The sequence below is a fragment of the Terrapene carolina genome, unplaced genomic scaffold (genome assembly GCF_002925995.2).
Source record: "Terrapene carolina triunguis isolate 2854851 unplaced genomic scaffold, T_m_triunguis-2.0 Scaffold66, whole genome shotgun sequence".
NCBI lineage: Eukaryota > Metazoa > Chordata > Testudines > Emydidae > Terrapene > Terrapene triunguis.
Window position 1 is genome coordinate 87,092,830 of NW_020664417.1, and position 16,737 is coordinate 87,109,566.

The 16,737-nt window shown below is 41.0% G+C and overlaps 1 protein-coding gene across 6 annotated transcripts in view; it reads right to left on the reverse strand.

The window, feature by feature from the left end:
* The window catches only part of FGFR3 (fibroblast growth factor receptor 3), a 74,683-nt gene that overhangs the window by 43,251 nt on the left and 14,695 nt on the right, over window positions 1-16,737 (reverse strand). For all 6 annotated transcript variants that reach the window (XM_024199050.2, XM_024199049.2, XM_024199047.2 and 3 more), the window contains exon 3: window positions 778-1,041. In XM_024199050.2, the coding sequence (XP_024054818.1) occupies window positions 778-1,041 (264 nt within the window). The remainder of the gene's footprint in view (window positions 1-777; window positions 1,042-16,737) is intronic.

The window sequence follows — 16,737 nt, forward strand, 5'->3', positions numbered from 1 at the left end:
GTGGTGGATTCTCCATCACTGGCAATTTTTAAAATCAAGATTGGATGTTTTTCTAAAAGATCTGCTCTTGGAATTATTTTGGGGACGTTCTATGGCCTGTGCTATACAGGAGGTAAAATCAGATTATCTCAATGTCCCTTATGACTATAGAATCCGTGAAAGTCTGTGTTTCCACCCTGTGTGCCAACATTAGCGCAAGAAGGATGCAGTAATAAATTTAATGCCCTAAGATTAAGTACCAGATTCCCAAATGGATCGTCTACAAAAATGATATTTCTAAAATGAATCTGCAAAATTACATCATGTGGTTAGGGAGGAAGTACTGTCTATCAGCTAGAACTGGGGATTAGTAGTCAGGACTCCTGAGTTCTATTCCTGACTTTGCCACTGACTTGCCCAGTGACCCTGAAAACAAGTCACTTAACCTCAGCGAGCCTCAGTTTACCCATCCATAAAATACCTCAAAAGGGTGTATATCATTTAAGGTACTTTACCAAGTACTGTGAATTAAATATCTATAAGCATTCAGGGGGATTTTGGTTTTAATCTGTATAACAGCATTTCCAAAGCTCCCATGATATGAATCTCCAGAATCTTACACTCATTACAGAAAAGTGGTTTCTACTTTTGCCTACTTTGACTTTGCCAAAAATTGAGAGTTCATGTAGAAGCCCGCAGAACATAGAGAATGAATGCAGAACACCAGCTGTGTTGGCCATCTGTAGAAGCAAGAATAAAAAACAAAACAAAACAAAAAATGTGCATTACAGCACTCACCTGTTACTCTGACTGTGAAGTTACCTAGAACCTCACTGGAATGCCGTGGCTTGCAACTGTATAGCCCAGAGTCATCATATGACACATTAATGATCTTCAACAGTTTTTGTCCAATATGAGTTCTGTTGGTCGGTGCAATCCCAATGCCATCTTTGAACCAGAAAACTGACATAGAAGAGCCCTGGGTGTTACAGGAAAGTTCAATGGTATCTCCACTTCCAAACACCAATTCCTCCAGAAAGGCAGTTTCGCTCCCCAGATATTCTGTGATGGAGAAGAAAATAAATAACTAAATAAAGCAGGCATCAAACACTGATGAAAGAGCCTGGCATGACTGATGACAGCAGCCATGGCACCTATATCCTTGCTAATTTCATGCACATAGGAGCCAAGAGATGAAAACTGCAGAAATGCCATCAATTGGTGACAAGCAATGGTTTACCTTAGTCAGAAACAGCATTCAGCACAGTACAGGTGCTGTTTAGACCGAGTACAGGCAGTCCTCAGACTTACGACACAATTGGTTCCTGAAAATTGCGTCTTAAGTCGAAAATGTCATAACGCGAATTTCCCATAGGAACAATGTCGGATCGAGCGTTGTAAAGTCAAAACCAACGTCGTAAAGTCGAAACACAATGACAATTTATAAACGTCCCAAATGCCGTTTGTCGTAACTCAAACGTCATAAAGTTGAGGACTGCCGGTACTTTAATAGCTCACTTAGAGGTACTGACTTGGCACCAAACCCTGCTTGCTTTACTCACTGTGAGTAGGGTCAATGAAGTGAATGAAATTCAAGCAAAGTTGCAGTATGAAAACAGTAGGTGCTGTCAGTGAAATAAATGGTTCTGGAATTACTGCCACCAGGTTTACAACTTGTTCCCTAGAGCCTCACATTGCAATATGCTAAAGGTCAACAGGACTGAAGCAGGACTAGGCAGGATTGGGCCTTTTGGGGTTGGGTGTTTGGGTTTTTTTTTTGGGGGGGGGGCAGTTGTGTCAGCATTGCCATTACAAAGCCTTCCGTCTTTTTGAGGTTTGTAATTCAGCTACAGTCATTTTCTGTAAGCTGAAGCTCACTGCAATAGGTATCAGGCGTGGGGCTTTGTTTCTCTTTCTTCAAATTAAACAATATGTTATTTTGGCCAATTTTAAATTCAGGTGGTTTTTGTTTTGTTTTGTTTTTTAAAGAAAAGACAAATAGTTCATGAGGGAGGATGATTTTGGCTCCCTTATTTGTGTATCTTATGGCAAATGGATAACCCAAGGTTAATATTTAGGGTGAAATCCTGGCCCTAGTGAAATCAATGTCAAAGCTCTCACAGACTGCAAGAGGGGCAAGACTTCACCCCTTATGCTAATGTATGATCTTTCACTTCAAAACACTTTATAAGCCACTATGCGTCTCTTCCCCTCTGGGAAGGGGAAACATGGGGGCATCTCCACAACAAGTTATCTAAGTTCTACTCCTGCTGTTCTCCTCTTCCCAGAGCTTCCCATTCCTGCTGCTTGTCAGAATTAAGCGCTGCCCTCCTCCTGATCTCCCAGCAAGCAGGAAGGCAAAAAATAATAATAAAATAAATAAAAATCACTAGACTCGCAGTCATGCACACACAGCACCATTGTACAGCTTGCTTTCTGGCAGGGCTAGAGAGGCTGTCTCCACTCCTTCTTGAGGCAGGAAAAAGCCAGAAAAATGGCCAAAATGTGGGATAGCCTACAAAATGCAGTGCAGTGAAGCTATATTCTTATGTGGAATCATAACCACATATGATGCTGCACGCTGGGTGGGCTGGGGCAAACAAATAAGTCCCTGACTTGAAGGGCTCATGGTCCAGAGTCCAAATCCTAGTCCCCTGAGTCGCTGCACAGATTTCAATGGGGATACTCACGTGACTAAGGATTTGGCCCTTACCATGGTCATACTTTACAATGTAGAACACACACAGACTGGCATATGGTTAGTACCACTGGAATGCTTCCTGGAACACATGGACCTTAATGGAGACTTTGTTTCAGAAATATGAGGTGGTGTGATGGTGCACACAGAATGGGTGAAGGAGACTCCAGGAGAGAAGGTTGGACAGAGCACAAGGGGCAGGAGGAGTTTTTAAAGTTAACCAACCCATTCAGTAGCTCTGAAATAGCCACTGCATTCAAAATGGGGCAGAATTTTATCTATCCAGCCAGCCAGGAGCTGCACAGACAAAACAAACCTAAGGCTGGACACAAGGTATCTATAGTCAATCATGGTGTTCTAAAACACAAGAGCTTGTGGCAACAATGCTGCAGCATATTGGGCAGTTCCTGTAGTAGACGCTGTTGTGTTTAATTTTATGAGACGGTGACAAAAGAAAATAAGTTTAAAGCCTAGATGTTTCTCATAGGTAAACTGTTTGTTTAACTTCCATCAATTTTAACAACAGTTATACATACACATTGAGACTGCAATTCCAGGGGCTGATTTTGCACTGGCATTGATTTTACACTGGTGTAACTATTTACTTCAACAGAGTTACTCCCAGTTTATACCAATTAATGAGAAGAATCAGTAAACTGCCACTGAACCTCGAGGTGAAACCCTGGCCCTGCTGATGTCAATTGCAACACTCCCACTGATTTCAATGGAACCATTCAAAGAAGATGGGTCCAAACCTATGATTCAAATACACCTTAAATTTGGCTCAGCTTCAGATCCTTGTCCAGATCTGAGGAAGTTCAGGTCTGGATTTGTACTTGGACATCAGTGGATCAGATCCTCAGCTGGTGTACTCACTGCAGCTAAACCAGTTGACACTAGCAGAAGATCTGGGCCTGTATCTTTAGGTTGTCCTGTGGCAATTAAGTGTTATGATTAGAGCTGGTCAAAAAATTGGCCTCCCCTGGATATTTTTCATGTTCAGTGGAAATTTGAATACCAAAATATTTCAGCCATAAACTTAAATACTTAAATTTATAAGTGCTGCTCAGTTGTTTTATGGAAGTTGTAGGTCAGGTGCCTCATGTTCCCATTCTTCTTTATAGGCTTCGTGCTCAGACTACATATCCATGATGCACCATAGTCTCCGCTCTTGGAGCGGGAGATGGTACATCATGCGAGTCATTGGCCATAGCCCCTCATGGGAGATGTCATCTGGCTGGGAGCCTGGCCCATAGAGGAAAATGTGAATATGAGGCAACCAAACCAGAATCCCCAAGAGGTACTGCAGCAACATTTACAAACTGAAATATTTCAGTTTTCAAGTGTTCAGTATTTTGATGAAAAAAACTAAGTTTCTGCAGAAAGCACACACTTTGCATGAAAAATTTCATTTGGTCAAAAACCCAGTTTCCCACTGAACAACAGTTTTGTGGGAAAACTCCTCACTGACATCAGACCTGCGAGATCCCTGGGAAGAACACAGCTGAGGTTTTAACTATGAATTTCCTTGATTTTGCTGGTTTGCACCACAACCTGAGTATTACTTCAATAGCGCTAACTTCTGGCCTGCAATGTAAGGACCCCATATATAGCTTCACACTTGCAAGCCTCAGTACTGTTCTTTGTCTATTGACCTTGATGGAAGTTCTTGCTATTTTAATCCATTAGAAAACAAACCCCATGCAGCTGCACAATTCATCCATATAAAATACATGGTTTTACCCAAGTTGTTTGCCAAGTGATCAAGACTTGTATATTTTGGCTTTTATATCATAAATTCACCAAACGGGAACAAGCCCAGACAAATGCAAACTGCACTGAATGGAAAAGCCATTTAAAAAGAAGCCTCCCTTTTAAAGTGTTAATGAAACTGTTTCATGACAAAGTGACAAACTCTTTTTACAAAAGTCATACTGTAATAAAGGACACATTTACGCTACGCTTTGGACTGGCAACAGCTGGACTCTGAAGTCTCTGCTGTGGCCACAGCACTGTCATCTGTTATTTCTGCCAGCTTTGTTTTGGTGAGGGTTGTTAGGATGGTACCTTGCCCTTCCCCCTACAGTGCTGCCCGACTGGATCTCAACTGAGTTACTTAGCTATATCTATCTATCTACACACATTTTAATCCATATGGACAATGGAAAATAGACAGGTCTGTTTTTCTAGGCTTCTTTTCTAGTTTGCTTATAGACTCAGACTTTAAGGCCAGAAGAGATAATCGTGATCATCTAATCCGATGTCCTGCACAGGCCACAGAACCTCACCCACCCGCTCCAGCATTAGATCCCTAACCTCTGGCTGAGTTACTGAAGTCCTCAAATCATGGTTTAAAGACTTCAAGTTACAGAGAATCCACCATTTACCCTAGTTTAAACCTGCAAGTGACCCGTGCCCCATGCTGCCAAGGAAGGTGAAACCCACCCCTTCCCCGGGTGGTCTCTGTCAATCTGACCTGGGTGAAAGTTCCTTTCCCAACACCAAATATGGTCATCAGTTACACCCTGAGCATGTGGGCAACACCACCAGACAGACTTGGCAAAGAATTCTTCGTAGTACACCTCTACCCTGATATAACGCGACCCGATATAACACGAATTCAGATATAACGCGGTAAAGCAGTGCTCCGGGGGGGCGGGGCTGCACACTCCAGTGGATCAAAGCAAGTTCGATATAACGCGGTTTCACCTATAACGCGGTAAGATTTTTTGGCTCCCGAGGACAGCGTTATATCGAGGTAGAGGTGTAACTCAGAGGCTTCCCCATCTAGTGTCCATCGTTAGAGATATTTACTACTGGCAGTCGCAGATCGGCTACATGCCACTTTAGGCAGTTTCTCTGGTCTTCTCTCCTGTGAAGTGCCTAGCACAACTTTGGGATCTGTCAAAATAATCATTAGTTTCACTTCCGGGCGCTCTAATCTTGCAACATCTGTTATTATAGTTATTTATTTGTACTATGGTAGGGCCTAGAGGTCCCAATAGTGACTGCAGCCTAACACAGTAAGAGGGACAACCCCTGCCACAAAGAGCTTATAATTGAAACAAGAAAAGACAAGCATGGGAGACTGGAAGTGTTTCACAGATGAGACACTGAGGCGCAGCTGGGTTTAGCGTGCGGGTGCTGGGAGGTGTTGGTGGCCTATCCCTATGATATACAGGAGGTCAAACTGAATAGATGATGTGATAGTCTCTTCTGGCCTTAAACGGTACGACTGAGTGACTTGCCCAAGGTCAAAGGGGAAGCTTATGGGCACAGCCAGAAAATGAATTCAGATCCCCTTTGTCCCAGTCCAGTGCCTTAACCACAAGACCATCCCCAGTCCAAAGAGAATACCATTTTCAATGCCCTTTCTTTCCAAAACTTTCATGAACTATTTCTATTATAATTAGGTCATAAAATTCCTCCCCCAAAAGAAAAAAAATTAATTTGGGACCTAAATGACCTAACACTGTTTCTTCAAAATCCATAGACAGTTACAAACAAATATTTTCAGAGGTATAAATTATCACAAGGGTTATGGGAGCTTATATGTCACTTGCCAACAGTGCTAGAATTAATGAGTATGAAGCTTTAATAGGTTCTTATAAAGGAGGAGGTAATTTAGGTTTTGGACTCCCATGATATGAGTAAAATTCAACCATTTATTAGTTTATCCAAAGCAGTAATGAGCAGAGAATTACCAAGAGGCACTTCTAATGAAGATCAGCTCTGCAGTAATGCATGTCACTGCTAGAAAGACCTTGTAGCAAATTTGTTAGAGAAAAGATGCAATTTTCAGACTGGTTAGAATTAAAAAAAAAAGAAATGCCACAAGAGCTAATAAAGAAATGTCTTCTACAATAAAAAGCAACTGGCTCAGCTCTTGCAAATGACTGTGCGTGCATTCACTTATAAGATACTTCATATCTCCCTATTTGCTTGGCTCATCCATAGCAATAATTTCTGTGTGGTTTTTAGTTCCAATGTGTTAAGTATGTCAGTATTTCCATCAGATGTCTACTCCTCTGAGGCATCAAAACTCAGTTTGGGATGAACCTGGAAACAATTTTTTTTTAACTCATGCAGTCGTTTTTAAGCTGCAGCAGTACAGTTAGAATTGTCTCTCTCTCTCTAGGTCTCTCTCTGTCATGCACCTAAACCTCTTAACCCGACAACGATGTTTTACAGGATCATTTTACAGTTCCTAAGTAACAAGGGACTAAGTGATTCTGCTATTTTACTTTCAAATGGGTATTTTACTCTTTGAAAACTGGGCAGGTAACATGCAAGATTTTAATAAGCACAGTGGTAATAACACTATATCTATCCCTTCATTTTAATTCTACAGACAGAAACTCTATACTACTTAATTCAGCAACTATATTTTATCATGACAAATCTGTTGTGACAACATATTAGGTAGGAACATGGGAGTAAAATACAGCATCAGACCATCTGCCTATTGAGTGTGGTGTCCTGTTTCTAGAGGAAGATGATTACACCAATATGGTACTTGGCCAATAGTGTGAAGCTAGAAGTAAGGAAACGTGTGCATATATACTTAGATGGCCCATATCTTCACAGAATCTCATCACCCCAAAACTAGCAATGAATTTAACCTCATCACATCCCCGTGAGGTAAGGAAGTATTATCCCTATTTTACAGGCAGAGAAACTAAGGCATAGAGAGATTAAATAAATAATTTCCCCAGGGTCTTACAGGAAGCCTATGGCAGAGATGGGAATAGAAGACAGATCCCTTGCACCTCAGCCCAATTCCTTACCCACCAGACCATCCTTACTCTGTTGGGTAACCAGTTTATTCCATCAGACTTGAGATTTGACTTCCCTTCTCTTAGGGTGACTTCCATACAAGGGTTAATAGGGGTCATAATTATCTGTCCACGGCACTCACTGACTCAATCTATAACTTCTATGTGGCAAAATATCCAGATACCATAGGACACACTTTCAACCTTCACTTCAAACATCTTTGCTTCCCTCATTCAGACGTCTACTTGTGAATCAAAGATTGGAGGAAATTTTTGTTCTAGAAGTCACAGGTTAAAAAAAAATTCTGACTAGAAGGCATGCTGAGTTCTACCATTTCCTGTGGTTTTTCTCATTATACTGACTGAAAGCTATTTATGTCTTAGGGGGGAAAGCTACATAGGTTGAACTTAATTTATTCCTACTGAAACTCCACTGAAGTCAAGGAAGTCACATTATGGAATTATCAGTCCTCTTGTCATCTGCACCTCCTTTCTATTTAAGGTGCATGTATTTCATGCTGCACATGAAGCCTCACACAAAAAGATAGTCACTCCGCAATCTTATCGAAGTGTTTGATTAATTCGGTATTGTGAAGAACACACCTTGTTACCTGCAGGCTAACCTGCTCCAACCACCTTTCACTTAGAATACAAACTATGCAAGGTATGCTCTCCTGTTAAAGTTAATTTATGATCACTCCATGAGAATTGAGCTCAAAATTATACAGATGACTCTGTGGAGCAATGGGAACACAGCTCTGAGGCCCACTCAGCCCTCTGCGTCACAGCAGACTTTGCGGGGGGGGGGGGGGGGGGGAAAAGGGCTGATATAGCCAGCTCCTCTGCCTTCCCCAGCATATAGGGCCTGTAAGGGTAGTTCCAGGAAGGGGATGTGGCCAAATGAACCACTATGTTCTAGCCATCCCCAGCTGGCAGTTGGTCCCGCGAGGGCCATAACTCTACTGAAAAAATTTAGAGCAGCTCTGGCAAGCTCCAGGATCAGGAAGTCTCAAATAGCTAGGACTCTCTCCCCACCCAGCTAAGGGCAGAAGCTAATAGACACAGCTGAGCACTGAATCCATGGGTGCAGATTCCAATTCCAATCTCCTGGCAGAGGAAGTCAGGAGTAACTCCATGAAGTCAAGGAAGTTACAGTAGCATCAAAATCAGAGTCAGAGAGAACAGAACCAGGTGAACTCTTGTGTTACCTGACTGTGCTCCTGCTATTCTTCCTTCCTCCTTCTATTATAAACCCGCTCACTACCTGCGTATGTTAAGATCTAGCCACACTCCCCAAAGCAAGGACATCCAAGGTTCTCATCAATCAGAGATACAGAGCGACATGAACACTGCATTGCCATGTTAGCGTGGAGATACTGAATGATTATGTTTCTAGGTGGGTGAGTGAAGTGTGTTAGGCATGTCACAGAACATGGAGTAGAAACAGATCCTGCACCACGCAGCTCCCAATCTACATCCAGACATCACATTAAAAGTGGTAACCCAGAAACAGAGGGGAGGTGAAAGGGAGAGCAACAGTTACAATTAAGATCGTGGGATTGCTTGTTTATAAAGCACATCTTGTCAGTAAAGATAAGGTTCAAGGGAATGACCCTTGCAGTGAGTGGGGGAGTTGATCCAGGGCAGCAAACATCAAATGTTGATGAAATGTCACCAAACAATGTCAGGCTATCATGATGAGATTATTCTGCAGTGCTCTCCAACTTTACAGAACACAAAATCTCCCCCCTCTGCTTCTGGCTGCTGTGATCCCAACAACTCCAGTCCTTTTGCTCAATGCTTCGGAGGATAATGTGGCTCAGATAGACTATCACTGCCCTGAGATATTTATACTGCTTTGCAGAGATCACATTACATAGATTTGATATTATAATGCCAATGAAGCAGTGGTGCCTTGTTGAAAATGCCATTACAGACTTAATATAATGGCTACATAAATGAGCCAACATGTGGTAGGAATCAAATGATCAGTGTTAGCAACAAAATTGGTTTTGCCTGACTTCTGTGTAAGATCTTTGACAAATGGGGAAAAAAAAGTCAATGCACAGTTCTCAACCTTCATGGATCATTCTTCCACAGTGTCAGACTGTAACCAGTGTTGACCCAAGAAAAACAGTGTCTTTCCTTTCAGATAACAATGCCATCTGGGATGTTTCACTAGGTAGGTGTTTGTTTCTTCCATAGAAGCTAATGCAAAGATCAGTAATTGTTCAGGAGTTCAGAATCTGTAACTAGGGCAAAAAACTGTTTGCTTCTTTAATAACAAAAGGGTGCCACCTCTCAGTACTATTCTGCAATCTATTTAAAACCTTTTTAAAAAAAAAGACTGAGATCAGATGAAAGAAGACAAATTCTTTAAATGATGAAAGGCCAAAATTCACAAAACTGGTTGCCCAAGTTATTCACCTAAATCCAGGTATGTGGTCTGATTTTCACAGGCAACAAGAACAGGGATTGGGGTTGCCCAACACTCCTGACAATCACAGGCATCTACAGTAGAACACTGAAGTGGCCTGATTCACAGAAGCAATGGGCACCCAGCTGCCTGACTGAAGTCAACGGGAACTCCTGGGTGCTCCACACTATTGAAAAAAAATCAGGTTAGATGTATAGGTGCCTAAACAGCAATCATGGGGCCTGACTTTAGGAAACCAAGTTTGCAAACATGTGACCTTAGTCTTTTGAAGAAGCAATTTCATCTTTCAGCAGTAGTTTGTGGTTTTTTGTTATTAAAAAGCTTTAAATGCATTTCAAAATAATAGTGAGAACCACTGCAGTATAAAACAGTTTATCACTATGGGAGCCTCCATACTCTGGAACTGTTACTGGCCTAAGTTTCTTCCTAAGAAGTTAATGTTCTTTTACTAAAAAAAAGCAAACAGATTAACTGCCATCATATGACCACAACTGTATTTAGAAAAATGTTAGTCCTCTTAGTAAAGACTTAATTAAAAAAACAAACAACATTAAATGTAATTAAAAATGATAAGCAGATTTTGTTTTGTTTGTATATTGTTTTCTTTATAAACTTGGATCGATGGGAAAAAAATCAGTAGTGTTTGGACTGGATACAGTCATACTGAATTTGAAGGGCTTCTAGGATGGAAAAGCAGATGTTACAAATCTGCCTCATCTATTGAGCCACTGTTGACTCGCTGTTGTGCAAATCCTAATTTACATCTGCATGAAAGGTTTCAGAGATTAAATGGCATTCAAGGAGTAATATTAACTTTTCTCCCTCCCGCCTATCCTCCTTTGAATGGATTTACTACTAGCAATTAGCTTTCTGTTTCATCAACCAAGTAGAAAACAGGATTCGTCAGGATTCTACAGTATTTTGTTTTTAATGGAGTGTTTTCTTAAATCACTTAATTGAGATACCGAGTCAGAAGAAGGAATAAAATAACACACATAAAATAGTTACAGACATACTCTGGCTCAGATTTACTCTCCTTTCTCATAAGGTAGCAAGTCAAACATGTCTCATTATACTAAACTAGATACAGCTAACAAATTGGGAATATTTAAAATCTACCCTTAGACACAGGACTTCGATGGCTATTGCGTGTCCAGAATTGAGGGCAGGATTTGGGCTCTGTGTTTTTCTCTTAAAAGCAGTGGGCCACAGTGATTGGGGAGTTCGTCTTAAAATCCGGTGCACTATATAGCTCAAAAGTGTTTGCATTTGTTTCACAATGTGGGGATCCTTAAACAGAACTTAAATGAAAATGACAACGACCAACCTTGATTTTATCCCAATTATGATTCAGAAGCATTTTCTAAAAACAGGTTTGAAGTATTCTTGACTTATTAATCAACACACAGGATATTGCAAACACACAGGATTTTGTGTTTGCAAACACAGGATGTTGTGAGGTGCCCATTTTACCTGAATTGGGACTGCAGAAATAGTTGCTCAAAACAGCCCATGGAAACTACAAAGCCCCAGAATGCAATGCACCAAGAAGACGACTGCTGGATCAAGATGGAGCTCTATACCTGGGACCTGTAGCCCTCATGGATTGAAGCTCCCTATTAAAGATGAAGGAATAGAGAGCTACCTTTTAGAACTCTTTGGGCCATGTTTGACTTGCAGGCTATGTTTTAGGCTGCATTTTAATACATTCCAAAGTTGGCTAACAGCTGATGGCAACACATATGCTTAGCACATTCTGGGTCTCTCCTCAAGATCTGAGCCGTTTACAGGGGGAAGCTAGACTGGCAAAGTGACAAGACTGAATATCCTGCTGCACCTGAGAGAAGCTACTGACAGGCAGGCTGAACTGCATAAATACAAGAAAAAGCAGCAACCAGCCTCCTGCCCTCACAACGTTTTAAGCATAAGGGGAAAGGAGACTGCCACTAACACAACGTTGCATGTATTGTTAGTATTTTGATTTGCGTTCCTTATACCCCAGGCTCTCAGAAGGCCTTGCAACAATTGTCAGGTTCAGCTTCTCAATAACCCTACGAAGTAGGTAAATATTAAACCCACAACACAGGTAGGGAAATTAGGGCACAGGGTGGTTAAGGACTGGATCCTGTTCCCACTGGAGTTAATGGATGTCTTGTCACTGATCTTTATGGGAGCAGGACATATACTTGTCAAAGGTCAGGAAGGAACCCTGTTGCTGAGGTGTGACAGAACCTCAGCATCCCAGCATCCAAACCTTGACCATAACCACAACATCCTTACTCCCTTTGCCGGACCAGCCCACACAGCGGGGCTGTTGCGAAGGGTACTGGCTAGGCTCTTGGGAAGCTTGCAACAAGATTCAGGCAATTAAGTAGTGAACAAGTAGTACAAGAGGCGTAGGAGAGGGAGGGAAATGCAACATTTTTTTTTTAACCTTGCTATAAAATCTTTCAAACATGTACATCATCATTATAAAGGCAAACGTTGCAAAGATTTAAAGACTGTTTTGGGGTATTTTTATTGCGTTCCCTCCCTTAATTCCTCCACCTCCTTCCAAAACAGTTAATCTCCCGCATACTGAGACTTACCTACCTCAGAGAGGCGTTTTGACAATTAGTTAATGTCTACATGTGAGTGCTCTGGATGTGTCATGAGACAAACATTTAAACAGTGCAAAGTTCAGCAGGTCTAAATGGAGAAGTTTAGATTTAAGTTTTGTTTCTGAGGCAGTTACTGAAACAGCAAAGATTCATAGAGCTGTAACATAGTTTCTTTTTCATTCCCAGCTAGGACCAGCCTGGGCATTTATTAGTGATGCTTTATGGAGTCTACTTCGAGATCACATGGCATCAGAAAAATCTACCATCCATAAAGCCCCAACCTTTCCCCTTCAATTCACAGCTATGCAGATACCAAATCCCAGTTCCTCTGAGTTTCCTTGCACTTTTAATGTGCGCTCCTCTAATCTTCATTTAATGCAGGCAGCTGGCTGTAAATACCCCAGAACAATGAGTTTAATCCTAAGCATCCTGAAAGCCCCCTGCACCAAAAACGAAGCAAAATAAAAAGAACAGCCTCCTGACAACAAGATGGAGAAATCCATGCTATCCACTGGGCTGAAGGAGAAAGACACAATGAGCTAAATTTTGCCTGGCCTGCTAATTAAAAACGGAAGCTACTACACTCTGGAGCCAATGTTTGGGGGTGGGGGAGTTTTCATTCTATTCAAAAATGGGCTTCCAACTGGGACCATATTCACTCAGCATTAATTGTCATTCCAACTACGAGTGTCCTAGTTTCAAAATGAAAACTACTCTCCAGTGCAGCTAGTGAAAGCGAACACCAGTTTCAGTGCATTAAACAACATGTATTGATTGAATTTTCCCACCCACTAAAACTTTAATAAGCATTCAACCTCAAAACTCCTGGCACTGTTTCCTCACTCTACCTTCTCCTCCATATAAAGAGGGAAACTCCTCTATGTGGAGATTAGGGTTTGTGTTTTTAATTATGAAACTATCAATTGCCTTTAGTTCAGTCATTTTAAAAAATACACTTAAAAAAAAACCTCTCACAACACATATTAGGAGATGGTAAAGGTTTCTGGCGCTTATTTTTATGTATACCGTGGATCATATTTTGGGAGTAAAACAGGACCAAACAAAAAAATTGTCTTCCTGTAATGATATAAAATGGGCCCCTTCCATAGTTCCTTATTCTTAAGGGTGAGCTCAGAGCAAGTGTCTTCAGGGCTTAGACTCCTCTCTACAAGTTATATTTAATAGTGTAAAAATAAAATAAAATACATAAATTTGGTGTATTTTCATTGTATACTTAACAAAACCGAAGGCCAAACTTCTCAAGTTTAGGGGTCTAAGGCTAGGCATCTAATCCCAATCTAAAATTAGTAGCCTGATTTTATAAAGGTGCTGAATCCATTGAATTCAATGGAAGCTGTGTTTGCTCAACAGCTTTCAAAACCACATCAGTTATTTCAGTGCTAAGGGTGGATTTAGGTGCCAGGCTTCCCAGTTTGAAAAGCTTGTCTGTAGTCTCCAATTTCCCCTTCTGTGGGGTTTTACTGAGTTTTATCCATTTTAACCTAAGCCAGAAATCATGGAGATGGGTTTTAAAAGCACATATAGCACAGAGGCTGCAACATTCCATCTACTGCAAAACTTCGCTCTCATCCCTCAGCTTTAAAAAGTGAAGGTCTCTCTCTCTCTCAAAAAAAAAAAAAAAAAAAAATCACTAAAGGGAGTAGACAGCTCCCAATTCAATATTCTGTTAAATTGGCCTCTAGATTTTTTCAGCTTGTTTGATTTTTTTTTCTACACAAATTTCTATTTTCACCTTGCTGCACTCAAATGCCATGGTGATGTCTGTTCCACTTCTTTAGTAGGAAATACAGTCAGTTCTTTATTTTTATTAAGTCCATGAAGTTATACAAAACAGACATGGAAAACAAACCCTAAATTATCAGAACTTGTTGGCTTAAAAATAACATACACGCACACAAATCCGATCAAATGCAACATTTGATCATTTCCAGCAGCAGGGCATCAAGTTCAACAGAATTGATCTTTTAATGGTCTTGTGTAACCGTATCTATTACAATGGGTTTCTAACAACACGTAATAAATTAAGAGAGAGTTCAAGGAAGTCATGCGTGTCTCTGTTCCTACCCCTCAAAAAAACAAATTTTAACATTACCAAATCATACTCTGTCACAAATCAGTTCAAAATTCTGGAACAGATTCGGCTACAGAAATGCCAGATTCAGTTTAACACTTCTGTTCCAAACTCCCTTAATAATTCCGTAAGGAAATGCACTTTCCAAGACTGGTCACTTCCTGTGTCCTGGAGTAAAATAATAGTCTGTTTGGTTTCTGTGATCTACAGACATTTGTACATTGTTTTATAACTTCTGAATATATTTACTAGCTTCCTTAGGTAAAGGTCCCTCGCCACTTCCAGTCACCTGCTTACCCTATGTGATCTCCTGATTTTGACAGCTTTCTCTTTCCTTCTCACACCAAAGTTTTTCAAACCTTTCTCTATACCACCAAACCTCCCTTCCCACTCCCCCAAAATTGCTAGTTTTAAAAACACTCCTTTGTGACAGCTGAGAATGAGCTCTTAGAGAATCTCTTTCCCCTCCCCATTCAATTAGGATGGACAGATTATTTGTATTAGCGCAGCACATAAACGCTCCCAACAAGAGATCACGGCCTCATTGTACATACACACAGTAAGTGGCAGTCCTTGCCCCCCAAAACCTACAATCTTATAGAAAAGACAAAAGGTGGGAGAAGGAAGTATTGTTGTCCATTTTTTAATGATAGGCCACTGAGGTACAGAGAGATTAAGCAATTTGCCCAACATCACACAGAGTGTCTGGTAGAGCTGGAACTCAGTCCAGATCTCCTGAGTCCCAGGGCAGTTCTTTAACCAGAAAGGCCATTCTTGCCCTCTGACAACTGAATATAGACTATGACTATCTTTTGTTGATTGGGCCAAATCCCACGGCCCTTACCGAAGAAAAAACTCTCTCTGACTTCAAGGGGATTTATCAGAGAAGAAAAAAAAAAAACCAGCAGGCTTTGTCTCATGGATTGGCATACTGCGTGTTTAGATATCACTTCTGATTCCAAAGATTTTCACCAATGATTCACATATGCCACGCTACAAATATAACCGAGGACACAGTTTCAGCATAATTAACGTGTGTAGAGTGGAAGTGATTTAACTAAGCTAAAGCTTTAGATGGTCAAAGACTGACCCAGCTACCGGGACATAGTTAGGTCCCAGCCATGCTACAACTCTGGGGCCTGATCCTGCACTTCTGAAATCAACTGCAGCTTTACCATTGACCTCAGTAAGTACAGGATCAAAACTTATAACTGTGTCATAGCTAGGTCAGGGGACAACTGTGTTGTCACCATGTTCCCTGACAATTATATTTGTACCATATATGGGGACTTAGATGCAATCACTTATGGGGTGGAATCCAACCTGCACACAACACAACAGTAGCAAGAATGTACATTTTGCCCAGGACAAAGAAATTGATTCTTTTCATATTTGCTTTCCTACTTGAATCACTGAAATGGCAGTTTCTGATCATACTGAGGATTACTGCTGGGTTTACAATGGCCTAAAATAACATACTGGGTTATGATTTGGTCATATCTCCAGGCTGAGACATGTTGAGTTTTCTCAGAACTTGGCTAGGAAAACCTACGGTGGTGCAGGGAATAGCGTTAATGGTTCAACAGATGGCCTTACAAATCCTTTCTGAACCAATGGTGCATTTCTATGCTGCTGGAGATGCTGTCTTTCAGATCAGATATAAAACTAAGGTCCTCACCACCTGTGGTCTTGAAAATGTGGAACGGCTCTTTGGCAGAGCTGTGTGTTAGCCTCAGACTAGCCAAACTCTAGTCTGGTTAATCTGTTAATGAAATTCTGCCTACCTAGTTTTCTCCAATTTCGTATGGATAGTAGATAATGTTTTCACCTCTCAGCTCAAGTATTCTTCTTCACTTTCTGTCCTTAACTATTGTGTGGTATTGCTCTGCATTGTTAAACGGTTGCTACTTTTTCACCCCAAAGGTAGCTGCACTCAAGCAGCAGGTTGGCAGAGTGTTGGGACTTGTTTAATTCTACAGTAGCATTCCCCCCCGTCCCCCGATGAACAGTAAATTAAATATTTACACATTTTTGAGAATACCTAAAAAAAATGTTTCAGGCATTTTTGCCAGGACTAACACATTCCATCTTCTGTATTATCCTACTCTAAATGGCTCCTTGTAAGGAGGATTTGTGTTTCAGTCACACTGAAGTAC